A 27,342-nucleotide genomic window follows, 5' to 3' on the forward strand; every position below is an offset into this window, starting at 1 on the left:
CAACCCCCCCCCAATTCCATAGGCTATGGATAGGCTCCAGGCCACCTGCGACACTGTATATAGGATAAGAGGATAAGTGGTATATATCAATGAATGAACAAATGAATGAGCTGTGTCCTCAAAACAATCTGCGTTTCCACCCACAGAACTGTTCTCACACCATTCTGTGTAAATTCAAGAGACTGCTGTGAGAATCACAGATCATGTGTTTTCTTCATTCTATGTTTGAGGATAAAATTGACTTAATCTTGTGATTTTATCTGCATGAGTTTATGCCTGTCCTGCTGCCACATGATTGGCTGATTAGAGCAGTACTTTGTATTGCGCAGGTGTACAGGTGTTCCTATTAAAGTGGCTGAAAGGTTGGGGTGAGTGATTTTTCTTATTGCACATTCATCCTCTTGATAGTGATATACAGTATGAGCATGTGCATACTGAGCTACAGGAGACAAGGGTGAAGCGGTGAGATAAGGATGGAGAAAAACAAATCAAATTCAAAATCAAATTCAAATTTGATTTGTCTCATACACAGTCATACACAGTACGAAATGTAGTGAAATGCTTATACGACTGCCAGTGACCTTAAAAAGAGAATTAAAGCTTATAATAAGAAATAAATATGAATAAAAGAAATACGATAGAAAAATTCAATAGAAAAATTCAATTGAACTAGGAAAAATAGAACTAAAAATAGAAATAGGCTGTACATAAAAATAGAAATATACCGTACAAATAGAAATATACTGTACTGTACAAGAACATTGGTTATTAAAGTGACTTTGTGGAGTGGTCCGGAATGTAAACGTAAACATGTAGATTGATTGATTGATTGATTGTGAAAAGATTGTGTTAGTTCTGCATAGTGGTGTGAACAAACAGAGGAAAAGGAACACGTTGTTGGTTAGCAAAGTTTCCTGATTAATATGTTTGCTTTATTACTCATGCAGCGTATACACCGCCTCACCATATCTCGAAATCCTTCACATTTCACATTTCATATGTTCCAACCATGGAGTACAAACATATTTCGCTTTGTCTGCTTCTGCATTTACTCCATTTTACAGGTACGGAATTAAAAATTATATATATATTATATATATATATACCTCTTATATAAACCATTCGAATGCAACATACATAATGTTTTGTTGTGTTGTTTCTTACTGTATAAAGCTTATGGCGTGGACATAGGAAAGGACTCTTCAAACACTCAGCTTAACGTCAAGGAACCCTGTAAGTAAAATATACAGGTTATATAAAAATGTTTAAATTGTGTTTATTGCATTAAGAAATACATTATATAAGCCTCTGTTTCAAAATAGGTAAACATTTGATTGACACTTTACTCAGTCATGTTGATCTACTTGTTGCATGTGCTTTCTGGTAAGAAGACAAAGTCACGCTTGTAATAAGTTACACTAAAAATTATATACTTTTTTTTTCGGTAGCTAGTGTTTAGGATAAAGGAAATAACCTGATTTAAAATATATATAATCTTATATTATACTGTACATTAGTATAACATGGATCTGATATAACTTTAAAACCATTACGATTAAAACCACAAAGGTTTTAGGTTCCCCTTGTGCCACCAAACCAGAGCTGACTCCACAGGACCTCTGCGCGTGTGCTGTGGTGAAGGGCACTGGGACGTTACCGGTGGATCCACTGGGTGCTGTTTGTTTATAGGGTTGGACCTACATGGATCAGACTTGTTTATCCGCCGCGTCCCGCGGGTGCTAGATCAGATTGGGATCTGGGGAGCTCGGAGGCCATGTCAGCAGTGTTGAGCTCTTTACCCGCTGGGTGATGTGCGTGATGGCCTGTGGTGCACTGGGTGTTCTGGTGCCATTGTGCCACATTGGCTTTTCTGTGGATAGGGCTGGGGAGGCTGGCCTTTGGGCATGGATGACCCTTGGGGATAAATGATTCTGTTAACATTTTGTTGGTCTGTAATTGCTAATCAACGTTATTCAATCCACATGGAAGTGTAAATGTTGAGGCTGATCATTGTATATTGTGTTGTCACCAAAAGCAAGCTGGTTTTATACTTGCATTGAACTTTTTAATAATACTGGATTATCTACAATGACATAATTCAGGCATCAAACAAAGGTTATCTTTCAGAACTTTGCTTCACTTCCACCTTGTATATTGCTTGTTTTGGATGAGGATACCTGTTACAGAATTAATTATTAATACCAGAATATCTATCACAAATTTTTCTTTGTACCATTGAATCACAAATTGGCAGAAAGACTTCTATACTACATGGCTTACGATTCACACAGAAATTAATCTGAACATAAACCTTAAAAAAAAGAAGTTTTTTTTTTTTTTTACATAAATGATGTTAAGACGAGAGTCAATACTAAACAAAAAGAAAAAAAAGTAAAAAGAGAAGCAATAACTGCACATTTATACTTATAATAACTACACCTAATTCTAACCTTTTAATTTTGAACACATTTATTGTAAGCACCAATTATGTTTAGTCTGATTTAAAATTCTACTTTAATATAATTTGAAAGTAAATGTTTTGTCATCTATGTAATAAAAAAAAGGATTTATTGCTATTATCATTATAGCATCATTACCATCATTCAAGCCAGCCGTGTTACAGAAGTGTAATGCATGAAATCATGTAGATACGGCCCAACAGCTCCGGGGATACATTTTCATGTTCACATCAGAATCTGCTGAATCACAGGGATGACAGGGTCAGAATTTGGCAAGAACAACATGAATCAACAGCCCCGCCCTGCCATGAGTGAACGATCCTGCTTGGTGGTGTTGTAATGGTGTGGGGAATGTTTTCTTGGCACACATTAGGAACAATCAATCATTGCTTGAATGCTTCAGCCAATTTGAGTATTGTTGAATACTGACCATGTGCATCCATTTATGACCACATTTTAGTGAACACTTTTGAAATGTGGTAAATGTAAGTATTGGTATAGTGTTCCTAAAGAAGTGCTCAGTGAGTGTATAACTTAAAAATATCCATGACGTGTATATTGTTTTGTAAATAAATGCACCATGAGAGAGCTAAACAGTTTCAATAGAAAAGTAGGAATTTAACAAACACTTATATAAAAACATGGTAAATAAAGACCTGTGCCAATTCCTTTTAGATGGGCCACAGAATCTGACCATTTCTGGACCAAATGCAGTGACTGTTGGAGTCCCATGTAGCTATATATGCCTTGCTGAATGCTCACCTAACTGCAATTACACAATTGGTCTGGATAACCAGGCTGGAGAGGGCAATGAGATACTTCTCACCTTAAGTCAGTGGGTGAAATCCAAAATAGTGACCTGCACTGCAACAAACCCGGTCACAGGAATCTCTGCCATAACGAGGAAAACCCTGCACATTTTGGGTATGTGCCTCATAATGTTTCTCAGAATTAACTGCTTAACAGTCAGTCACTTCTCATTTCATTATAATCAATACAGACCTTTAGAGTTTTTTTAAACACAACTCGGTCCTATTATGGTTTGCACTGACTTTCCGTTCCAGAGGGCCCAAAGGACGTCTTTATCACAGGACCTAAAACTCTGACACCGGGTAAAACTCAACGTTTTCTGTGCAGTGCGACCTGTAAGCCTTCCTGCATTTACTCCTGGATTATTGATGGAGAATCAGGTTCTGGCTATGGGGATGAGGTAGCATTTACGGCACCTTTCGGGACCACTTTGGGAACCATCACCTGCAAGGCTACAAACATTATGTCTGGATTGTATGTAACAGCGACCCGGAAACTAGACGCAACCCGTAAGTGAACTCCAGATTTCCAGTATGTACATGACAAGTTTTAATGCTCGGTCATTTGTATTTAAAGGAAGGGATCTGCCAGTCTCCAGTTTACTGAGAAAAACAGTCAAGGCAAAGAGTTTGCATACATTTAGGATGAAGATATACAATTTTTTTTTTTCACAGCTGTACACATTTCATTAAAAAAAATTCTGTGTTAATAAGGGCATCAATTTTATTTAAAAAAAATAAAAGCAGATCAACAAATTTTTTACATTCTTTTACCATATCATCTCTCAAAGGCCTCAATATACTTTGTTGGTTTCAAACAATAATTTACTAGAATTTTCATTCAGATCAGATCTTTGTAATGTCCACTCTAATTATTTAACTGTTTTTTTTTTTTTTTTTTTAGTTAGTACTTTGGATGTCATGATCCCATGTGTTTTTTGAAATACATCAGTCCTTTTACCAGCAAAACATGATGCTTTTGGAAGGGTTTTCCTTGGTTTAAAAAGCTTCATCCATTTTCAGCACACATGGAGCTGATTAAATTAGTTTTAATCAGGCCTGCAGTAGGGGCTGCTTTCTTAAATAATAATCTTTCAGGTTAACAGTGGATATAAACATCTTAGGGAATATTTCATTGGACCACTTTTAGCTTCGATTAGAGCAACAAATTCACTGCGGCACTGATTCAACAACCTTATGCAAAGACATGACATTTATAGTCATCTGGAGTTCCATTATTTATTAGTCAAGGTTGTGTACGATGACGGGAAGTCAAATGACTCCATAAAGCCTTTTCCAGCACATTCCAAAGACTTTCATTCGGCTTAATGTCAACCTCTGGTTGGACAATTCATATATGGAAAGATTACTCATGCAACAAGAACCACTCTTTCATAATTTGAGTCTGGTGAATCTTGCCATTGTTTTCCTGGAATATGCCTGTGCTATCAGGAAAGAGATAAAAATACATTTAATTCATTTATTATCTATTAACCTGGTGATTCACTATGTTCAGATGGATAGCTCATCAGACATGATCATTTTTTCATTGTTTCAAAGTCTAAACTTTTAAAATGACCTGTGATGTAATTGAAGTGTACACCCTTATCGACTTGATAATAGAAATGTATGGTAACATGAAATGCGTTATGTGAAAAACAGCTTAAATATCTTAGAATATCTGGAATCCTTTGGCTTCTACGACACAGAGTGTGAATTTTGCGACATGGGTCTCAGATGTCCCTAGAGTGTGTCTGTGTGACTATTTTTGATATAATACTCTGATGAAATTGCCATTCTCGGGTTCTCTCGATCACTCAAAATTACTAGCCTGAAGATGTATCCTGCTTTGACATGCAGTGCAAGCGATTATTAGCAGCACTGGACTTGTCTTGTGCCTAAAATCTAGATTCTTAGACTAATTTGTCAAGACCAAATGTTTATTTGTTTCCCTCTCAGAAAGCATTTGATATTTAATTCTGTACATTTGAAATTTGGTTGTCGTTTTACAAAAATAGGTTGTGTTTCAATGCCATATATTCTCATTAGGTCATTTACATACCACCATGTGTTATAGTTATAACTCAACCCACAAAATGATATTTTTCTTACAGATACATAAAAATAGAAATTATCAGTGATTAAATGTTGTAATTTTATTTTGCAGGAAGCACATTTTCCTCAGCAGTAAGAGTGGATTTGCTGCCAGCACTGCTGTTTGCAAGTGTTATACAGTCTGGTATAATGACTACACTATGACCAAGTCAAGAAGATCATTGCTGGAGTCACAGAGTTGTGTTTCATAATTAATTTGGCTTAAAGGTTTACTCCTTTGACAGTATCAATCTGGATTGTACTGAACAAACTGAGCTGTTTATACAGTATATTAATAAAAAAAAACAAATACAAAATAGCCATGAAATAAAAAGAAAATCATGGTTAAACATGTTTAATTAATTTAACTCTAAATACGAAGTATGATTTACTAACAATAATAGACTTGTTTGAAGTACAATACTCTTGCATTTATAAAAAAACTACCACGTCCAGTTCTTCTCCTCTGTCCCTCCACAACACAGAAGTTATACTCCATATTTCTTCTTTAGGGCTTGCACTGAATTGTCCTCTAATCCAGCATGTGAAATGCACTGAAACAGCTCCTGTAAACCTGGGAGAAATGAGAGAGAATTTTTTTTTTACTGATTATTGTGAAATAAAACAAAGTAAAATGATAACACAAATAGTGTACTATAAAGCTTGTTGGTTGAGCAGGGATGCATACATGCTGCTTGTTTACATATGATGTGATTATTTAATAAAGATTTTCCACCATTATTAGTTATTATTATTATAGAGTGTTAACATTCTTATTATTTGTTGAAATCCACAACTGTAATCACGTTCTTCAATACAGCTGTAATGTGGCTGCTTGGATTATTGTGTTGTGGGAAAATAAATGCCCAGAAACTGACATACTTTTATTATTTTTATCATCATCATCATCATCATCATCATATAAGCCTCCACTGTGCACTATAGGAACAATGGATTTTAGACACTTGATCATAACAGTCGTTCGTGTTTTTGAACATCCCATTTCAGATTTATTTCCCTTTCCTTCTACAATGCATTCTTCTCTTCTGGAAAGGCTTTCTATAACAGTACAAAGTGGAGCACGGCTTTTGGGAATTTGTGACCCTTTGGCTACACAAGCATTAGTGTGATCAGGTACTGATGTTAGGTGAGGAGGTCTGAGTGCAATCATTGTTCCAGTTCATCCCAGAGATATTCAGTGGGGTCTTAAACCCCTTTCCGCACCAGAAAAGTTTCATGATGAAGCCGACATACAGATGTGACAATTTGTTGTCTACAACTATTTGATCATATTTAGTTAGTTAAACCTTTATTTATCACATATACATTACAGCACAGTGAAATTCTTTCTTTGCATATCCCAGTGAAACTGGGGTCAGAGCGCAGGGTCAGCCATGATACAGCGCCCCTGAAGCAGGTAGGGTTAAGGGCCTTGCTCAAGGGCCCAACAATGGCAACCTGGTGGAGCTGGGGATCGAACCGCCGATCTTCCGGTCAGCAGCTCAGTGCCTTAGCCCTCTCTTAGGCTTTCAAAATATAAACAACCGTAGCACAAAAAACTATAATTTACTAATAAAATTTCACTGGCAAAACTGAACCTGTCAAGGCTAACGCAGAAAATGCAAAATGTTGCCCGTCTTCTGTCACTAGACGTCTGGTCTCCGATCTTCAAAGATAATTATAAACAAAATTATTTGTATAAAAATAAAAAATTGTGATATGGATATGCGCAATTATTTAATTACAAAAGGCTGCAATTTGTTACAGGTACTATACACATACACTATATTGCCAAAAGTATTCGCCTGCCTTGACATGCCATATGAACTTCAGTAATATCCAATTCCTAATCCATGGGGTTTAATATGATATATAGCCACCCTAACAGCCTTATCTCTTCTGGGAAGGCTTTCCACAAAGTTTAGGAGTGTGATTTTGGGAATTTTAAACCATTCTTTCAGAGGCGCATTGTGAGGTTAGGCACTGATGTTGGACTCTGCTTCAATTCATTCCAAAGGTGTTTTGGACCATCAAGGTTTTCCACCTCAAACTCGCTTATCCATGTCTTTATTGATCTTGCTTTGTGCACTGGTGCGCAGTCATGTTGAAACAGGAAGGGGTCATTCCCAAACTTTTTCCATAAAGTTGTGAGCATGAAATTGTCCAAAATGTCTTGGTATGCAGAAGCGTTAAGAGTTCCCTTCACTGGGGCAAAACCAAACTCATAAAAACAACCCTACTACGTTATAATCCCCCCACGACCAAACTTTACACAGCTGATTCGGATGGGTGAGTGAATGGGCAATATAGTGTAGCTGGGAATTCATGTAGCATTTGTCGAAAACTTAAGGATTTTTTTTTGAACACATTTGAGGTAATAGATAAATATTGGCAAGCATTCCCTCGATAAGATAAATTGTATTGTTGTTATAAATGCTTTTTAAATACAAAACGGTACATTAAATAGTTACATAATGCAGTTTAAAATTGCAATATTAATATTTTTGTTAAAATAACTGCAGAGTGATTTTTTTTTTATCAAAACATGCAGCCCTATTTAAAACCTTAAAATTAAAATCCTTGTTTTTTAATAATTTGCTGTTTCAATCATCTGTTCAAACTGCTAGTAAGAATAATCAACAATATGTCCAGGAAGTAATTAAAGGTAAGACCGTCTGCAAGATGAACAAGTCATAAAGGCCTTGAGTAAATAATCATGTACTATTAATTGACACAATACAAATATACGCTTGGGGGGGAAAAATCCCTGATTAACCAATAAAGAGAACACACCTTGCTTTTCAGTGGATGACATAAACATGACAGCCATGTCAAATCTTCTAACACGTGATAAGCTTTTCAGGATGGCCAGGATGACTGAAGGGTCCTCATTCCTGAAGAATAATACAGGAATATATTAAGCACAAGAAAGTCTTAGGTAGGGTATTTACTAGAAAATTATACTATGTGATGAAAATATTATAGTGATAAAGGAGTTTATTTTAAAGGTTAGTTTATAAGGTACCTAATGGCATACATACTGTATGAAGAAATGTTTAGGTACTTACTTGGTATAAAAACTTTGAAGTACTTTCAAAATCTTATTAAGAACTTCAGGCTCCAGAGAATTTTGTAAAATACTTTGAAAAGCATCAGGATGAATTTGCTGAAATGAAACAGGATCATCGTAACTGACACAACGCAACAAAGCCGTATGTACACAAAATTATATTTATTTTAAAGAACAGGAAACAGCACCTACCTTTAAATACTGGTAGGTAAGTTCAGGGTGATTACCAATCGTCCTTAGATCTGCTTCAAACTGGAAGCTGCTAGTGGGAGGTGAAGGAATAACTTCAAGCTGGACTGAAGTGGAAGGCGATGATAATGGTTGGTCTGTTTTACCTGGATTTTTTTCCTCTTTCTGTAAAACATCAGGTTTTTCAAAGGAATCTCCAGTTGTGCCTCTGAAACACACCAAGTAATCACAGAGTTCAATGGTTATTTAATACAGGTTGAACATCTTTATATACAGTTTAATGGTTAAAGTAAAAAAAAAAAAAATGGCTGTTATGATTTTGGAGGCATTTAGTTGGTATGTTTTGGTTCTACTTGTCCTATTAGAGGGAAGTGTCTCTATCAAAAGTGCCAAGTCATAAGCTATTACAGTCGTACAGCTGTCACGGTCATCATGTCTTGGCAGTCTGAAGCTGTTTTGGTAGATCGTGTTGGATAACACCTTAGTAAAATGCTTTGCTTATATCAGTCTTTGATTTATGGTGTCGTATGTCTATACCTTTTTCAAGTTCAGTTATAAAGAATGCAATTAACATCCACAAGCTGAAATCCACAAGCCCACTGAACATCAGTTTGAGCTGCTGGACAACATGATGTCGGTCACGTCTAGAAAGATGCTCTTATGCTGGGCATTTTAAACACAAAAATGAATAAGTACCAGGGTGTTTCAAAACTTATCTGCAAACTGACTGTAGAATTTACTGTAATTAACTTTTAGAAAAGACAAATACATAACTTTTAATCATAATCTCATTGCTTTTTGTCCATCTATCGATAAGCTTTCGTATTCCCCTTATTTAAAAATGTTTTAGGCTGAGCTCAGAGCCACGAATGTACCGCTGTCTTCACTTCTTCATCAAAAGTGAATCTTTATTGCCATGTGCTGCTTTCAGGGGAAAAAGGTGCAAAAAGGTGAAAGTCCAATGGAGCGAAATCAGGACTATAGGGAGGATGCTTTAACAAGGTTAAAAATGCTCTCTAAATGCTCTCAAAAACAAGGTTTTTGCAGAGTGGCTCGACAGAGTGGCTTTTGAATACAAAAAAGGTACGGACACTTTACCTAGGTGAGACACTTTTTAGCACTGATGGTTTACTTAAAAAAAAATTCTCTGCCCGTGATTGAGGATGTTTCTGTTCCATACTCTGCCGCTCTCAGGCTCATTGTATTGAATCCATGTCTCATCACCAGTAATGATTCTCTTTAAGGAATGTTCATCTTCCTTAGAGGATCAGTCCAAATTTAGTCTGCAGATATCCAAAAGCTTCTGTGAGCCGTTTCAGCGACAGGTACCCCATCAGACCACAAAAAGCAAATACCAGGGTTTTTTTGTGCAAATCACAAGTGGGGTATCTGCTTTTGCTCACGGCACAGTTACAAATAAACTGATGTAACACGATCACACCTACACAGCAGTGACTAGGGAGACCATAGCCTGGACCGGAAAACACTGAGTACGGCCAACAGAAGATTAAATATGACCGAAGTGCAGATCATTTTTGACTCCCCCTTGTATTTGGACTTGGAATGTATTGAGCTTGACGTTACAAAGCCTGATTTGATTTACCTTGATAAGGTATGCGCGGTATGCACTTACTTGGCTGGTGGTTCTGATGAAGGCTGTGGAAGCTCCTCTATCTTCTGTATCTTAGCAAAAGGGAATGATGAACATGGAGAGGCCTCAGAGCTCATCTCTTTGACTGAGGAGGAGGCTGCACTGGAAAATGTCTCAGACCTTGAAGAGCTTGATTTGGCGATGATTCCCTGACGTTCGGGGATGGGGGTGAGCTTTCCACCAACTTCCTCGATATTTATTCTTCTCAGAGGTTTCTGTAGCAAAAAACAGATTTCCAGAAATTCAGGTCATGCTGCTATAAGCAGCCTCCTCCAAAAACGTGGGGAACTCTTTACATGTACATAAAACGGATTACAGTCATAAATAACTTTTAAATAAATTTAGTTGTTACTGAATAAAATCTGTAGGGATTTATTCATTTATTAATCTACATCATAACAGATTTGAGTTTATAAGAGATTTACTGTGGATCTGAGGTGCTCTGGTTTGTCGACTGGCTGAACTGTTCTTCTTTGTGTACCATCTGCTTGTTGCAGCCCAGAAGGCATCATCTCCTGAATAACATACAAACAATTCATTACACATTTATCAACAATCGAGTTGGCAGAAATAAGCCTTTTATGAGGTTTGAAAAAGCCTTAAGTAATATCTTTAATGTCCTTGTTAACAAAAGGAAGTATTTCAGTTTCTCAGTTTTAAAGACCTCATCATTGTAAAGTGACACAATTCCTGCGTCTTACTACAGTAATGTTATTATTGTACTGGCATTATAGTATCATTGGTAATTACGATGTAGTTAAATTATTTTTAAATATTCACTGTTATTTTTTAGTATTATGGTTACCATGTTGAGTTTTTTCAGCTCATTCATCGCTTGCTTATTTCCTGGTTCGAGTTTCAGAAGCTGCTCAAAATCTACACAGAAAAACAAACAACAGTGTTACGAACATCATAACACCATACTGTTAAACACTGATCTGACATAACATTATGATCACTGGCAGTTGAAGTGAAAAACATTTGTTATCTTATCACAATGGCACATAAAAGTGGATGGGATATACACTTCATGGACAAAAGTATTTGGCCAAGCCTGCAAGTCAAGTGGGCTCTTATTGTAATTTCATCCATATACAGTTCAGTATACGATTAAACCAAACAACCTTCTTTTAGGACCAAGGTGCTATATACAACATAAATTAACAAAAACTAACTAGCTAACTAAATAAGAAACCTAATTAACTATGACTTTGAATCTGAATACATTCGATATGGAGTTGGTCCCCCTTTTGTGGCTATAACAGCTTTACCTATTCTTGGAAGGCTGTCCATAAGATGTTGGAGTGTTTCTGTGGGAATTCGTGCCCATTCATTCTGATGTTGAATGAGAAGGCCTGGCTCTCCAGTTCATCCCAAAGGTGCTCAATGTGGTTGCGGTCAAAGAAACTGTGTGCGGGCCAGTCAAGTTCTTCCACACCGAACTCATCAAACTCTGTCTTTATAGTCCTAGCCTTGTGCACTGGAGCACTGTCCAGGATGTCTTGGTATGCTGAAGCATTAAGATTGTCCTTCACTGGGGATCAAGGGCCTGATTGAAACAACTAGATTTAATAACTAACAGGTTTGGCCAAATACTTTTGTCAATATAGTGTATTAGGCAGCAAGTGAACATTTTGTCCCTGAAGGAAAAAAAAAAAGGGCAACCTTAAAAATTGTATTAACTTTGACAAGGGCTAAATTGTGACCAATGGGTAAGAGCAATACAGCATACAAATACATTATATACAATGGGAAGTGTCCACATTTGAGGCAACAGAAAGACCACTTATTGTTGAAAATGCCAACTTATGTCCTTTGGTGCGTAAATATTTATTAGGGCTGCAATAACTAATCGATTAAATCGGTAAAAAATTGATTACTAAAAAAGTTGGCAACGAATTTCGTAATCGATTCGTTGTGTCGTGCGACGCGAAGACATTTGATTATTTAAAAAACATTTAGTTGAGCGCGGAACGGAGTAAACACACTCGGTCTCTCTCGCGCACTGATGCAGAGTTCGAGGCATCATAGACAGGGCAGAGATAGAGGAAAGATACATGGCGGAGGCAGAGAAATCTGTGCGAACCAAGTCATCCAAGGTGTGGCAGCATTTCACACTAAATATACAGAAAAAGTCTGTTAACTGCAAAATATGCAAAAGCAGCATGGCATAGCACGGGAGCACCACGGCAATGATATCCAGCACCTAAAACGCAAACATGTTGGAGTGTTTGATGAGGAGGAAGGGAGTTCAACAGCAGGTTAAGTCACTACAGAATCCTACTTTTGTTCCGTTTTGAAGTGAGGAACGTAATGTCCCTGGTGCTGGTGTTTACTCGTTATCCAGCTTGACAAGCATGACAAGTTAGCGTTAGCTCGTTAATGACAGAAGTAAAGCAGGGGTGGTATAGTTACTTTGCACTTTGCATTGCAAGACTAAAGACACGTTTGTATTCACTCGCCTTTTATGGACCATTCATTTTTCAATCTGTTGTCATGTATAGCTACACTGCAAACACAACTTTTCTCACTTAGTATTTTTGCCTAGTTTCCAGTCCAAATATAAAAAAAAAATCTTAAAGCAGGATTACTAGACAAGTCTTTGTTTATGAATAAAGGGTTGGAAATGAATGCTTTTCTTGTTTTTGTTTTTTGTCCGATTCATCAATTAATCTAAAAACAATCGACAGAATAATCGATTATTAAAATAATCATTAGTTGCAGCCCTTATATTTATATCTTTTGTAAACATTAAGTGTATTATACAATGTGGCAAGTTAAAGAAGCAGCTTGCTACTTTAGACTAAATTTGATTTCTTTCACTTTTTAAAAAAATACAGAGGCAGAATTACCCATCATCACACACAAAGTATTACTTGTAAACAAAATAATCAAACATGACCAGGCAGACAGGCAAAAAGGTGTGTATGTACTGTAAATAAATAATAAAACTAATAAAAACTAAGTCAACTATACCAAATGAAGCCATGCCCAGAATGGAAAAAAAGAACTCAGATTTCTTTTTCTTTTAAAGATGGTAAGCATTTCCATAGGCAATATTACTAAGACATTTCTTGTATTACATGGACAGAATAAATTCGAACCTGCTTTGGCTTCAGAAAGTCTCCCCAGGGCCACTCTCGCTGTCCCGCGTCGAGCAAAAGCTTTTGAGTAGGTGTTGTCCAGAGAAACTGCTTTGGTGCAGTCTTCTTCTGCCTCAGCAAACCTGTCCAAAATACACAAAATACATACACATCAGGCTTTATGCTTTGCTTGTAAGTTTATAGTCAAATTAAATTTCTTGGGTAATTTCTGTAGACATGAAAAGAATGTATATTGTTTTAATATACACTGCATGGACAAAAAAAAAAGTTGCATATTTAAAGATTTCATTCAATGGTCATCGCTCTGGAATAGGCTCAATCTGAACTTATCAGACCACATGACCTTTTTCCATTGCTCCAAAGTCCAATCTTTATTGCTCCCTAAGAAATGCAAGCCTTGTTTCTGATTTGCCTCATTAACAAGTGGTTTTCTCATCGACACACATCTGTTTAGTCCCAATCCTATGAATTCTCTTCACATTGTGTGCGTAATGGTGAAAGTAAGAGCATTTCCCATTATTACCATGCAACTTCAACAAGTGTTTGTGATCTCTATTTTCCTGACCACGTCTTCCATAAAGTTGACGGTTTAACGCTATCCTTCCAGGTACTGAAAGGTTCTTAACCCAGTTTAAGCTAATTCACATCTCCTTAGTTGTTTTTCTTGCTTGATGCAGGCCAATAATTTGACCGTCCTGATATGCGCCTTTTGTTTTTTAATTATTTATTGGTCGGACAGTGCATTTATGCCATTTGATATCCACAGAAAATAAGAACAAACCTCTCGAGTTTTAGGTATGCCATGGCTCTGTTAGCAGCAAGCAGAACGTTTGTGGCATCAGCCTCCATGCCTTTAGTGTAGCAGTCAACAGCTGCCTCATATTTTCCCTCTTTAAAGTAAGCATTGCCCTGTGTGAACACCAGAGAGCAAGTTCATGTTTAACAAAGACAACAACTCTTGAGTTTGTTAATTAGTCAATAGTTTGCTTATGTCTTGTATTGGTGTTGAAATAAAAAGAGGATGTGCTCACCCTGTCTTTTTGGACCACTGCCTCTTGTCTTCTCTGCTGTTCCACCTCCAGCTGATTCGGTTTTACTTCCTCTGTAACTGCCACCTCGGTAACTGTCTTATCCATCTGCCCTTCTTCCTGCTTTTGGGATCCTAAAATCTGAGAGATGGAAAAAAACAGGAAAGCATAGAATCTTAAACTTTAACACCAACAATACAAGAAGTAGCAGTAAGACGGGAACTGACCTGGTTCAGTTTCTTTATCTCGTTCTGAGCATCAAGGTTCTCTGGATCCAACTTCAGGACCATTTCATAATCTTAAACAGTAAGTAAAAGTTAAAAGGATGATCAAAATATTATTGCATGCAACACAGCAACGAAACAAGAATATCTCTTTAAATTATTTTTGTTATACCCCCTCACCATCAAGAGCAACTTGATAGTTTTTAAGAGCAAAGCGAGCAGCTCCTCTTCGGCTATAAGCTTTCAGGTATTTGCTGTCCAGCGCTATGGCCAGGTTACAATCTGACTCTGCGACGGCATACCTATATGACATACAACATTTGAAGACTTCAAAGGAACGTACTGAGACAAGTAAAAAATATATACATCCTAAAAATAAATAATAAAAAAACACATAACATCTGACAGGTTCATGATGGTCTTTGTTCAGCTGAGTAAGTCCTACTAAATCTAAACATCAACCATTCATGATCTCAACATTTAGATGAACTACTCTTGTCTTGTGTTGGTCATATGAATCTCAAACAGATCTATCCTGTTAGTGAGCCAACCAGACCCAGTGTTACTCCACGGTCTAATACAGAACCACATTACAAGAACGGTAGCCCTTGTCCATCACTCAGAAGCAGAAAAGAAACTGTGTTAGTCATCATTATTAGGTAAAACTCCAACTTTTTACAGAATGCAGATTTAATTCCTAGAGAAATTGTAAAGTAGAGGTGCAATAGTGCAACACTTTTCCTTGACACAAAGCTGAAAACAGCTCGTCTTTAGCAGAGTAGGGGCACATAGTGCTGAATCAGAAATTCAGGATTTGGACAAAACGTTTGTCTGAACCCTTTAAAACTAATTTACTGGTATGACCCGCATTAATCATCAAAATTCTTGTGCTTTGAAATTGCTCCACACCTTGGCACTCTACATCTAGTATTCTCATCCCCCCACAAATACACTGTTTCATTGTCCTCTAAGTAAAGATACAGTACAATGATTATTACATCCAGTCCTACTGTAAGAACACAGAGCCACCTGAGGAGCAAATGACCAAACCCAAATACCATCATGAGCAAGATAAGGTGTGTTGAGAGAGGGGTAAAACTGTATAGATCCACTTATGTACAAATATAAAGTGTAAAACGTACTGTGTATAAAAAAATACAAAATTCTTACTTTTTAAGTCTGAAGAAGCAGGCTGCACGGTTTGTGGGCAACACAGGGTTGTACGGGTCTGCACTCATGCCTTTGGTATAGCACTTAATGGCGTCGTCATAATTTCCATCTTTGAAAAAATTGTTTCCCTGAGGAAACAGGAAAAGCGGTGAAAATAATTTGTGGTAAATACTGACTTTAGTAATGAGTTTGTACAGCTCTGCTGACTTTGTAGTTTGTAAGAACACGGTAATGGCCTCATGTAACACCATTCTTTGAAATTTTTTTTTTTGAAAGAAAAAAATTATAAAAGTTAACACCAGATGCACCAAACGTTCTTAAGAATCTGAATTCTAAGCTGAATGATGAACGCCACTTGATCTTAAATTAGAGGTGCATAGGATTATCATGTAATTGGGATAAGTCATACACCTTACACCATAGAAGGGCAGGTGAGTTTTGTGCAAATAAGGTGCTAGAATGGGAGAAATGCCACTGAAGAAAGGTAGATAAAGAAGTAGAAGCACAGCAGTAGTGAAATGAAAGTACCAAGTTAACGTAAACTTGATCATCCAGAAAGTTATCACAAAAAATCTAAAGGTACTGTGTTGGCCGGGGGACAAGAAATGAAAAGTGTGGTTAACCTCCATCACCTGTAAAAAATTTGGACACGCTATCTAACTCCGTGGTCTTTCTTGATAAGACAATGCTGAAGGCGTCCAAAATATGCAATAATCTCCTCTGATGTTGAGATGTCTCTGCTACTTATGCTTGTAAATGCTTCATAACGACTCTGAGGTGCTGTTTGTTAATTGGTGATTTCTAAGGCTAAATGAACTGATTCTCTGCAGCAGAGGTCAGTTTTGGTCTTGCTTCCCTGGGAAGGTCTTCATGAGAGACAGTTTTATCACGGTGCTTGATGGGTTTTGCAAATGCACTTTACAATATTGTTCTTGCAAGAACTGTTCCAGAACAGCTGACCTCCATGTCTTAAAATAGCAACTGACTGTTGTTGTTACTTACACAAGTATTGATTTAGAAGGTAAAAAATGAATCCAAACTGAGAAGCAGAACACATGCAAGCATTCAAGGGTTTTTGTAGTCTTATTGGGATCCAATCATTAAAACTCCCCTAAAAACATACAATGGTATAAATGTAAAAAACATACAAAGTTATACGAATAGATACCTGTTGTTTTGTTTCTCAATTTTAAAACTTTCTGTTTACTATACAAACAATTTACAGTCTGTGAAAATTAATGTTTTTTATTATTATTATTTTGGTAAAAATTGCTCTCAACCACTCACACATTTTTTTTCTTACCTAAGACATTGGTGAATGCCAGAAGTGAGTGTGTATGACAAAATAAACAAAAATACGGATATGATTAAAAATTGAGAAAATTTTACATATATATTTTTTTTGCAATAAGCCCACTGATCTTTATATATTTAGTGTTAAAAACAACCAGCATTTTGTGTCACTGACTGGTTCTGCAGAGATCTATGTATAACACTGTTTTTTACCCAAAATAGAATTATTTGACATAAATGAAATAACTATCCAACCCTCACACAGCACCTTTTACCTTCTCCTTCTCCTTTATGGCTAGGTCTCTGTCCACTTGCACTTCCTCCGAGTCCGAGTCATTAGATTCGGCTGGGCTGACTTCTTTGTCTAGTGCTTCAAGGGCCTTCTCCTGTAATACACAATCCTGTCTATAAAATAGCAAAACCCCATGTCTTTACTCAGAAGTCAAAACAGTGGCATTGAACAGAAATGTATTACCACGTTAAATTTGTCCCAGGATTTGTAGTCGTATGATTTTATTCTTTGTGCTGGTTTCTCCTCCCTTTGTGCGTTCTCAGCAGGAGGTACTTTACTTCTGACTTTGCGCTTCTTCTTGTAATCCTTGTTCCTTACAGGTGGGAGAGTTTTCTTTGGTGTCAAGAAAAAAAAGAAACAAAGAAAAATAAATAAATAAATAAATAAATAACACATCACAAAGCCTTATCAATGTTAAGTTTGCTTTCAGGTGTACGCATTGCATTAACGTTGAGGAAGTAACGTTCAAATGGCACACCTGAAGGTCTGATGGGTTTTCTGCACGAAGCTGTTCGTCTTTTTTCTTTATGTCCTCTTCCCAGCTAACCAGCTCTTTCATAAAATCATGAAGATCCTCTGCATTTTGACGCATGTGCATTTGCAGCTCCATGGCTTTGTTGCCACCGGACATGATGCTTCTTTTCTCTCAGTCTGAAACAGGACGAAGCAGAAAGAATACATAATGGGGAAAGAAATTTTGCAGTCAAGTAGTGTTGTGATTTCAGTAGGTTTTGCAATAAAGGCTATCTAAAGGAACTTCAAAAGCCTTAGGATCAGGTCAAGATCCACTCTAGACAAACAGCGATATAACTGGGTACATGTGAATGAAATATAGCAAGGCTTTTAAAACTTTTTCCATCTTTTCACGCTGTACTATTTAATACTACCATTCCTGGAATAACTTTGAGTATATAAAGCCTGTTTTAGCTTGAATATAAAATAACACGGACGAGAATCACCAGGGATCACCCCAGACATATTGCCATATTGATTCTAAAATTGATCAGCTTCAGATATATAAATGTTTCTGTACCGAGCGCAAAAGCTTCCAGGTGGTGCAACAGAGATGCATTTTTACTGTATTACATTCCCAAAAATCATGCAGGTTAAAAAACTTAGATCTGCCTTTATCTCCAAACTCTGTGAAGTTCACTTTATTGTCATATGCATGTTAACACAGGGTCAATAGTACAATGAAAAGGTTTTGTAAAGAAGAGCCAGTCAACTTGTATACTCATATATCTGAGTGTGTATATGTGAGCATACATTTATGTGTGCCTGCGTTGTGTATATGAGCACAGGTGTATGTGCGCATATTCATAAGTGAGAGTCCATGTATGTGTATATGTGGTATTGCACATGATCAACATATTGTACATTAAACTCCTCATAATATATCGATAACAGTTTATTGATAATAGTTTAAGGTGTCTTAGTACAGTCATTCCTTTAAAACAAGGTTTTACATGATGTGTATGCATTATATCACTATCTATTCGAAATGAGAATCCTGATAACTGGTGATAGAAATTTTCAATCTTCACTCTCTTGGTGCTCTCCAAGCTCCTGTACAACCTGCCACAATAGCAGTTGTGGTCCTGGATGAAACTGTGTGCCTTCTGCAGGTATTGTCTGTAATATATATTACAGGTGGACGGGAAAGTGTTTCCAGTGATCTTTTGTGCAGTTTTTACCACTTTTTGCAGTGCTTTCCCACTTTGTCTGGAACTGTTCTCATGCCACACTTTTATACATCCAGTCAGCAAGCTCTCCATGGTGCACCTGAAGAAATTTGTGAGGGTGCTGGTCTTCATGCCGAACTTCCTCAGCCCATTCTGAGCCAGCTGACTACTGCCCTGAACTCTTCTCTGTAGGCCGTCTCATCATGATCTGATTGGTAGTGACCAATATTGCTTCCCTTAAAATTTCAAGTTGCTAACTTCAGCCGATATGGAGAGATGAATTTATACGTGCCCTAAATATGCCATTTTTTAGCGTTATACTATCTTACTACACTATCAAAAAATATTTCTAATGCAAATCATTCATATTACCTTGAGTATTGATACTAAAATTGGTGTAAGATTGTAGAAGCATGAGACCTGTAAAAACTGCTGCTTAAATTGTTTTTTTAGTAAAAGCTTGAAAAGCAAAAAATCCGTAGTGTCCGTAACCATGCCAAATTCATGTAGCAATAGCCTAACAATTTAGCATTTTACACTTTTTTCAGTTTTATGTCTTTTCTTCATGTGAAATCTAAATTGAAAAAATTTCATCTGAATGTCAGTTAAGACCGTTAAAAGATTTAAATTTAAAATAAGGAACGGACACTACAGACATAAAAGAGCATGAAATTTTATTTAGCAATTTTTTTTCTTTTCATCTGATAAAAAATATAAATGTGTATGAATATTTATATAAATGTATAAATATTTACAAAATATATTACTACTTAGCACCAATAGCATCTTCTCATTCTTAAGTTTGTCTCCAGCACATAAATGAACAATTAACTTAAAACATTTTTAACACACACACACACACATTCCCAGAACTGAACATTGCTTAAAGGCTTGTCACCAGAACAAGAGCCTACCCAAACTAAAAGAAAGAACATGAAGTATTATAACAGTGTTATATAATAAACACACACTCATCACCCTCAGTGATAATTATACAGTTAGCGCGCGCGGCTCTGTGACTGTGCTGTAATCGCGTGACGTTTGCCTCGCGTGCCAACTTTAGTAATAAATTCACACAGAATACAAAGTCGATACGCAACAAAGCAAAACATATTTGTAAAACCAAAACATAAAAATATTACTGACATACCTTTCAAGTCTTAAAATCGAACAGAAACACAGTTCTAAGGTGAAAGAACTCAGCGCTCAGTGGATGATGTTCTGTTTGTGTACGGCGCCATGACAGCCAAGTACCAGCATGCTTTGCGCGAGAACGTTTCTCGAAGCGTTTGCGACACAGTACACGACTTCCAGGTGTCTGTGAAGCTTTTAAAATTTGTAGTGTTACGTCGCAACGTTTTTAATATATCCAGATCGAAAGCTGATGATTGCATTATTTAAACTAGCAATAAATAAATTATAATCAAAAGCTTTCTGTTTTTAAAAAGACCCGATATTGCGATGCTTTTAAACACAGGTGCACGCTAGTGACCTCTGATGGTCAAAAGGATGAACTGCACATAGTAATCCACTACTGTACTTTCCAAAAAAGGAGAGGAACAAATGTGCATTTCATCAAATTTAGGGAAATCCATATAGTAATGTAGGGAAATCCTTATAGTAAAACTTCTTTAAAATGTTAAATGATTGGCCTGGGTGCTAATTAATAAACAAATATTGATATGCATATGAAAGAACCCTAATTTGTTTGCTTATTTTAACTATTATAGAAGAAAAGCTTTTAATTTGTTTTATTTTTACTTTATATTTTGTGTTAATTATTTGTATGTATTTATTTGGGGCTGTGGAACAAATAAACAAATAATTTGAGTTTCCATTATTTCATATGAGAAAATTATGGTTTACGTGTGTTTTAAAATACGAGCCAGTTTCTGGAATGAATTATGCTCGTAAGCCAAGGTTCCACTGTAATATACAGTGCGTGTTTATATATATATATATATATATATATATATATATATATATATATATATATATTTACACACACAAATGTAAATTTAACATTATATAATGTTAATTTTTAACACAATCATTACCTTTATATACATCAGTCATGGCTTGTTCAGAATATCTTAAAGTAGAACATTGAATCACATTTCTTAATTAAAAAAAAATGCCATGAAAGTACATTATATTAACAAAACAGAAATGTTCGAACTAACAAACTTATTAGTCAGAAAAATCATTAAAAATTACAAATTGTTTTTATTCCATACAACAAATTAATATAAAGTATTAATAAAAGCATAAGACCAAGTTACAAAATTCACAATTTATTTAGTGTAATGTAACAAATCACAAAAGTAATTAAATATGCACCTGGATTATACAATAAATAGCATGCTGTATCGTCACATTAGGCGATATAATTTCCTTTTATTCACACTGTTGTGACTTTACTGCCATCTATAGGTTTGCATAGTATCGGTCTCTGTTCTCGAAATCTCTGTAGGCGAACTTGGCGTCTTTTTTACTGTGTGGAATGCGACCGAAGGGCGCGTGATCATTGTAGCAACTGTCAAACACTTCGTCAACCGTTTTTACCGCCTCCTCCTTGCTTATCTTCCGCACGGCGAGGATAGAGCGTGTCGCACGGTCCCGCACGCACTCCTAAATCAGGGGAGGAGAGATGGGAGTTATTGGTGCACAGTGTCGAGATGCACAGGATGCGTTTTTTTTGCCCCTGCCAGGGTAGCGTTAGTTTGCTAACCTAGGAAGATAACTTTTGACCAGTTGTGTACAAATACTGTATTTGAGTTTAAGTGGAGATTCCCTAGGGAAGAAATATTGCTCAAGTAAAAGTAGAAGTCCTCCACTGGCTTGTGTACCTGAGTAAAAGTACTTTCACTTTCAAATTTACTTTAGGTATTAATTAAGGTGTTAAAAGTCATGCAATTACAGATAACAGTCAGCATTTTCCTGCTTTAAATACTACTAATGTAAAGTACTCGATACATATGTAATATGATTTGAAATTGATCTAGTTGAGGTTTACATTAAGTTACTCTACTTATTCATACATGCTGGAATATGATTTTTTTTCCCTAAACGCACCTGTACAAATAATCCATGCATCTATGACCAGATTGATAAATGAGGCCCACTGCCAACTAACCTGATGGTGCTTTTTGAGGCCAAAATGAAACCTTGCGACTTCATTGCCGAATGAGCAGTCTCCACTCAGACTGGCTGCCCGAACCTTAAGCAAAAAAAAAAGTTTGAAAGCTTACTATGGATTAGATTAGTCTTTAAAGAAAATTAAAAAAAGACAACATAAATACTACTCAAAACATTACAATCCCATCTCACCTCGGAGCAAGCCAAGTGCTTGAAGTTATTGAACCAGTCGACATGTGCGCGACAGTGATCAAACGCATGAATGAGCTCGTGCGTGACCACTCTGTTCATATGAGCCTGCTGGTGAATGTTGTTTTGACACAAGACAATCTGCAAAGGATGACATAATAGTTTTACTCTCTAAGTGATGGTAGATCAAACATTATATTAATGCTACAGTATACAGAGATGTTAATGATTACTGCTTAATCAAATAATCACCGTCATGAATTAATCAGTGTGGACTGTGCACCTAGAACGGTTTAAATGAAACTTAAACTGAGGAGGAAATGTGTGCATGTTTGTCATTAAGTATTAATGATTAATTGATTATCTGTAGAAATTAAATAAAAGGTTTTGCCTGTACATTGGTCAGAATACGCTCTTTTAAGGATATCTTTATGTTTTATACATTGCATGATCTGAAACCAGTTTTGAAAAATTATCTGTTAGTATTAACAAAAAACTGAATTTAATGAAAATTTTGGCAGTAGTTAGGTACTTTCCTTATGTTAAACCACCTGCGCTATAAATTTTCTAAATTAAATCAAAATGTTGGGTAAACGTAAAGTTATAAAGTTATAAACCATGTGTGCATCTTAAAACGACCGCTGGACAGAATTGAATGAAATTGTGCACTACTTCAAGTTTGCCTGAAGTTTAACCTGCACATCTGCACCCATAGATATTAATTAGAAAAGCTAAACTGAATATTTCTACCAGGATTAATTCATATGATGACATAAAATAGGATTAAGTTAATATTTCCACAGATAAACAGCGCTGAAGTGCTATAAGTGAATTTTAACTTGCTGGAGTCGTTTTAAGACAAAACGTTTAAAAAACCTTTATCGATTTCTTTCGATTAGTGATTCACTCTCCGATTACTGGACAGGAAGTGTATTTGTTTCTTACAAGTTAATGAATTGTATGATACTGAACCTTACAAAATGTTATTTCTTTGTATTAATAAGTTAGGCAGAGAGTACATGGGCTTCAACCTGAAATAATGATATCAATGATTACATTAAAGCTGATCAGATTATTTTTTAGCTTTAACCCTTTAACTATTTCTACAAACTCTTTTCCCATCAATGACAGATACTTATACTATTTGATTATAAACGTGTTCAGTTATCGATTTAGAAAAACGTGCAACCAACACTGCTAACAAAACCATTACAGTTATCCTTAAACTAATAATATTTTGCATAATACAATAAATCATTTTAAACTTCCTGTTTATACACATACATTATTATTATTATTATTATTATTATTATTATATTACGTACAATCACATTAACTGCAGTTTAAACATTTAAACAACACTGTTTTTTTAATCCTTATTTTTTTTTAACAACTATCCATGTACTTGTTACAAATGTCAAAAACTTTATATTGTAACTTTTTGGTCATTTCTTAAAGCATTTAAGCATAAAATTGGCTTTAGTTTTTCTCACTTGAGACGTTGTGGCATCGAATCCGCCGCTAACGGTCCCGTCACAGTCCTCGCATGAGAAATGCCTGTCTTTGTACACTGCACTGAGAAGACACAATAAGTCAGATGTCTGAAAAAAAAAAAAAAAAGAAAAACCACAGCCACTGAAGCAATACACTGAAATGACAGCACATACCATCCTGAGTTCTTCATGGCTCCGAGGAGAACTTTCGCATATGGATCTGAAGGGGAAATAAGGCATGTTTAAGTGCATTCACCTGGGCATTTAAGCGAGAGTGAGTGATAATGATCTGTAGGAGCTATAACTGGAAAGCCAGGAAACAAGACTATTAACAACTGATCAGCGTGCTTTCGATTCTTCCTCAGTTTGGATGAAGACACATGCCAAGTTTATTGCGATGCTGCAATGATTCGTTTTGAGTGACACACACACTTCCAGAACAGAAGAAGAACATCACTGGTAGACAACAAGAGATCAGGAAAACCTTCATTGAGCTCAACCCCCGAAAATGTTTAAACCATTCGACGCATTGTGCACGATGATTGTCGGAGAACAACCCTCAACATTGCTGCCATTGTCTGTGTGTCAAACAGAACAGTCCAGGCCATCCTCACGTGCGATTTAATCATGCACCGTTTTCGTCCCCAAGGCTGCTGATCCAAGAGCAGAAGGAACATCGCCTTAAAGGTGAAGCAACAGTCTTTACAGTGGAAGAGCCCATCATCTCCACGAATGAAAAAACGGTGAGGCAAGTCCGCAGCTCAACCAATTGCATGCTCATCATCTTTTTCGACATCGCAGCATTGTACATCAAGAATTCATCTCCAGGGGCCGGGGCGTCAATAGCGAATTCTACTGCCAGGTGTCTGAGGGAGGACATACAGAGAAAGCGATCGTATCTGCGTTGCACTAATCTTAAAATTTTTCGAAACTCACTGGTATAAATGTTTACATATTACCTGATGTGGTTAATATATAAGCAGCTGGATTAGTGGTAATATCATTAATCAGGGTAGTATTGTGCTCCCCCCCTCATCTGTTTATGGAACTTTGTACACCCCCAACTTTATAAGGTGTGTTATGATAAACCGAATACACACCACATCAGGAGATCTTTGTAAAAATGGAATCTTGAGAACTAGATGAAACACACCACTCTTTAAAAACACACTGATCAACCATAACATTATGACCATCATCTTAATATTCAGTAGGTCCCTCCATTAGCCACCAAAAACAGTGATGCACTGTGTGTTCGGACACATTTCTATTAGAATCAGCATTAACATTTTCCTCAATCTAATACTAATAGCACTTCTATTGGATCACACTACACAGGCCACCCTTCACTCCGTATATATCAGTAAAACCTGGCCATCCATGTCTTTCTAAGGCCAGTTCACCGGTTTTCCTTCCTTGGATTACTTTTGGTACGTCCTGACCTCTGCAGACCAGGAACATCCTACAAGCTCTGCAGTTTTGGAGTTAAACCAGAGAACTGGTGACAGGGGTCATGGGTGCCCAGGGCTGACTGATGACTGATGAAAAGGTTAATGATGGAAAGGAATCAGAACGCACAGTGTGTCACTGTTATGGTGGCAAAAGGGGAACAAGTTGAAAATGAAAAAAATCTAACTAATTATTTTGCTTTAACTCTTGCCCTGATGAGTGATCTTCTTGATCCCTATAACTTTGTCAGTTTATGTCATAGCAAGGTGATCTTGGGATCACTGGGAAACTCTTTCCACTGACACCAGTTCAATTAACATACAGTAGAACTACCTTTATATCGGCTGATCACTTGCATTTTTTGCTCTATAACCTGCACTGATTTATTCACAGAACTGTTACATAATCATCACTGAAGGCTAGGAGATTGCTTACTTGTCTCCACTGCGACATGCAGCATAATCTGACATTTGTGGTTGAAGGTGAACAAGCTTTCCCCAATCGAGCCTTTCTGGTACTTGCTCTTCTTTCTTTCCGGAAACAAATTGTAGCCATAATCGTCATTCTGCTCTTTAGTCTGATCCATGCTCCTGTCTGTAGGTCACGTGATTACAGCAACAAGAGGTGTTAAAGAGGCGACCGGGAGCCTCACAGGTCCGCCATTTTGGATATGGAGAGGATGTGACGTCCCGGAAGTAATAAAAGACGGAAGTAAAAAAAAATTGTCATGTTTATTTCACAAAAAAATCTGTGACTGCACTTGGAAAAATCTTCGCCAAATATTTTTGTTTTTTATTTAAAGTTTGTTTCCTGATTTTAGTTTTGCTTTTAAATACGTTATTTTTGTTAATTTTTTTTTTTTACTATAAGAAAAAAAAGGAGGATAAATATTGTAAATAATTTTTTTTTATAATTGCTATTTTTATTCATGAATAAAAATATATATTTTTAAATTGAATATTTAATAATAGTATAGCCCATCTTTCTTGTATTTAAAAAATTAATTATGAGATACTTTCTAAGTATTATAAGCTATTAGAATTTTACATTTGAGTCATATGGGATAATATTTTAGTTTCATCTTCTAATGCTCTTTTACATTGTTTTTCCTTTTTATTTTCCTCCTTGTGTGTGTGTGTGTGTGTGTGTGTGTGTGTGTGTGTGTGTGTGTGTGTTTATTTGCATCTTTTATCCTTCCTGGCTGTGCTGTTTGGATTGTGTGTTGTTCAGGTTGTATAATATACAGTATGATACTGGATGTTCGATTTGTGCAAATAACAATTTAAAAATGGTTGTAAGACGGTTAGGCAAATAATGATTTAAAGACGGTTGTAAGATCCAGTTCAACTGTTTATGAGGGTGATTGCTTGAGGAGTGATTGCAGTTTTGATGTGCAGAGTTCTGTAGCTCCTGTCAGAAGGACGGAGGTGAAAAAGGTTGTGTCCTGGGTGTCAGGGGTCTGTGAAGATTTTTCCTGCCCGTTTCCTGGTTCTTATAAAGTACAAGTTATGGAGATGGTGCAGGGGAGCTGTTCCAAACCAGACAGTGATAGATGAGCACAAGACAGACTCAAGAAGTGCAGTGTAGAACTAACTGTTTTAGCAGCTCCTGAGGCAGACCGTACTTTCTTAGTTGGCGCAGAAAGTACATTTTTTGCTGGGCTTTTTTGAGAATAGAGTTAATGTTGAGTTCCCATTTCAGGTCATGCGAAATGGTAGTTCCCAAAAACTTGAAAGACTCCACAGTTGACACATTGTCAGATATTGTGAGGAGGAATAGTGTTGAAGGCTGTCTCCGAAAGTCCACTGTCATCTCCAAAGTTTTGGGCGTGTTCAGCTTAAGGTTGTTCTGACTGCACCAGAGCACCAGGTGTTCCACCTCCTGTAGATATGCAGATTCGTCACCATCTTGGATGAGTCCAATGAGCGAAATGTCATCTACAAATTTCAGAGGTTTACCAGCTGGGTCTTTAAATGTGCAGTCATTAGTGTACAGGACGAATAGTAGA

The 27,342-nt window shown here is 36.6% G+C and overlaps 3 protein-coding genes across 4 annotated transcripts; 1 reads left to right on the top strand and 2 right to left on the bottom strand.

Annotated features, from left to right (window-relative positions):
• Window positions 1-1,002: 1,002 nt before the first annotated feature.
• LOC128534106 (uncharacterized) lies at window positions 1,003-5,527 on the top strand. The gene is made up of 5 exons (XM_053508412.1): window positions 1,003-1,064; window positions 1,174-1,233; window positions 3,135-3,383; window positions 3,524-3,778; window positions 5,436-5,527. The coding sequence occupies exons 1-5, from the start codon at window positions 1,010-1,012 to the stop codon at window positions 5,525-5,527; spliced, it is 711 nt and encodes a 236-aa protein (XP_053364387.1). The 5' UTR covers window positions 1,003-1,009.
• On the bottom strand, window positions 5,410-20,333 carry rpap3 (RNA polymerase II associated protein 3). The gene is made up of 17 exons (XM_053508096.1): window positions 20,216-20,333; window positions 17,862-18,034; window positions 17,567-17,716; window positions 17,367-17,477; window positions 15,799-15,926; window positions 14,809-14,930; window positions 14,632-14,702; window positions 14,408-14,545; window positions 14,158-14,285; window positions 13,377-13,498; window positions 11,078-11,148; window positions 10,698-10,787; window positions 10,255-10,487; window positions 8,625-8,829; window positions 8,431-8,528; window positions 8,156-8,256; window positions 5,410-5,936 (listed from the first exon to the last, which is right to left on the bottom strand). Exons 2-17 carry the CDS (start codon window positions 18,012-18,014, stop codon window positions 5,851-5,853), a joined length of 2,007 nt encoding a protein of 668 aa, XP_053364071.1. The 5' UTR covers window positions 18,015-18,034; window positions 20,216-20,333; the 3' UTR covers window positions 5,410-5,850.
• A 985-nt stretch (window positions 20,334-21,318) lies between these two features.
• On the bottom strand, window positions 21,319-26,007 carry atp23 (ATP23 metallopeptidase and ATP synthase assembly factor homolog). 2 transcript variants are annotated; one of them, XM_053508729.1, is made up of 6 exons: window positions 25,770-26,007; window positions 24,060-24,105; window positions 23,886-23,967; window positions 22,396-22,533; window positions 22,202-22,285; window positions 21,319-21,696 (listed from the first exon to the last, which is right to left on the bottom strand). In XM_053508729.1, the coding sequence occupies exons 1-6, from the start codon at window positions 25,918-25,920 to the stop codon at window positions 21,493-21,495; spliced, it is 705 nt and encodes a 234-aa protein (XP_053364704.1). In that variant the 5' UTR covers window positions 25,921-26,007; the 3' UTR covers window positions 21,319-21,492. The 2 variants fall into 2 exon arrangements, with proteins under 2 accessions (XP_053364704.1, XP_053364705.1); XM_053508730.1 differs by having other exon boundaries at window positions 21,320-21,696; window positions 23,886-23,962; window positions 25,770-25,862.
• Window positions 26,008-27,342: the final 1,335 nt, after the last annotated feature.

The sequence above is a fragment of the Clarias gariepinus genome, chromosome 12, assembly GCF_024256425.1.
Source record: "Clarias gariepinus isolate MV-2021 ecotype Netherlands chromosome 12, CGAR_prim_01v2, whole genome shotgun sequence".
NCBI lineage: Eukaryota > Metazoa > Chordata > Actinopteri > Siluriformes > Clariidae > Clarias > Clarias gariepinus.

Coding starts and splice junctions, on each gene's coding strand:
- LOC128534106 (XM_053508412.1), top strand. CDS start 1,010: ATGGAGTACAAACATATTTCGCTTTGTCTGCTTCTGCATTTACTCCAT. Junction 1,234..3,134: donor GCTTAACGTCAAGGAACCCT/GTAAGTAAAATA, acceptor AATTCCTTTTAG/ATGGGCCACAGAATCTGACC. Junction 3,779..5,435: donor CCGGAAACTAGACGCAACCC/GTAAGTGAACTC, acceptor TTTATTTTGCAG/GAAGCACATTTTCCTCAGCA.
- rpap3 (XM_053508096.1), bottom strand. CDS start 18,014: ATGTCCGGTGGCAACAAAGCCATGGAGCTGCAAATGCACATGCGTCAA. Junction 17,478..17,566: donor CCTGGGACAAATTTAACGTG/GTAATACATTTC, acceptor TGTGTATTACAG/GAGAAGGCCCTTGAAGCACT. Junction 14,286..14,407: donor CAGTGGTCCAAAAAGACAGG/GTGAGCACATCC, acceptor GTGTTCACACAG/GGCAATGCTTACTTTAAAGA.
- atp23 (XM_053508729.1), bottom strand. CDS start 25,920: ATGGATCAGACTAAAGAGCAGAATGACGATTATGGCTACAATTTGTTT. Junction 24,106..25,769: donor GCATGTCGCAGTGGAGACAA/GTAAGCAATCTC, acceptor TTTCCCCTTCAG/ATCCATATGCGAAAGTTCTC. Junction 23,968..24,059: donor GCCATGAAGAACTCAGGATG/GTATGTGCTGTC, acceptor GTGTCTTCTCAG/TGCAGTGTACAAAGACAGGC.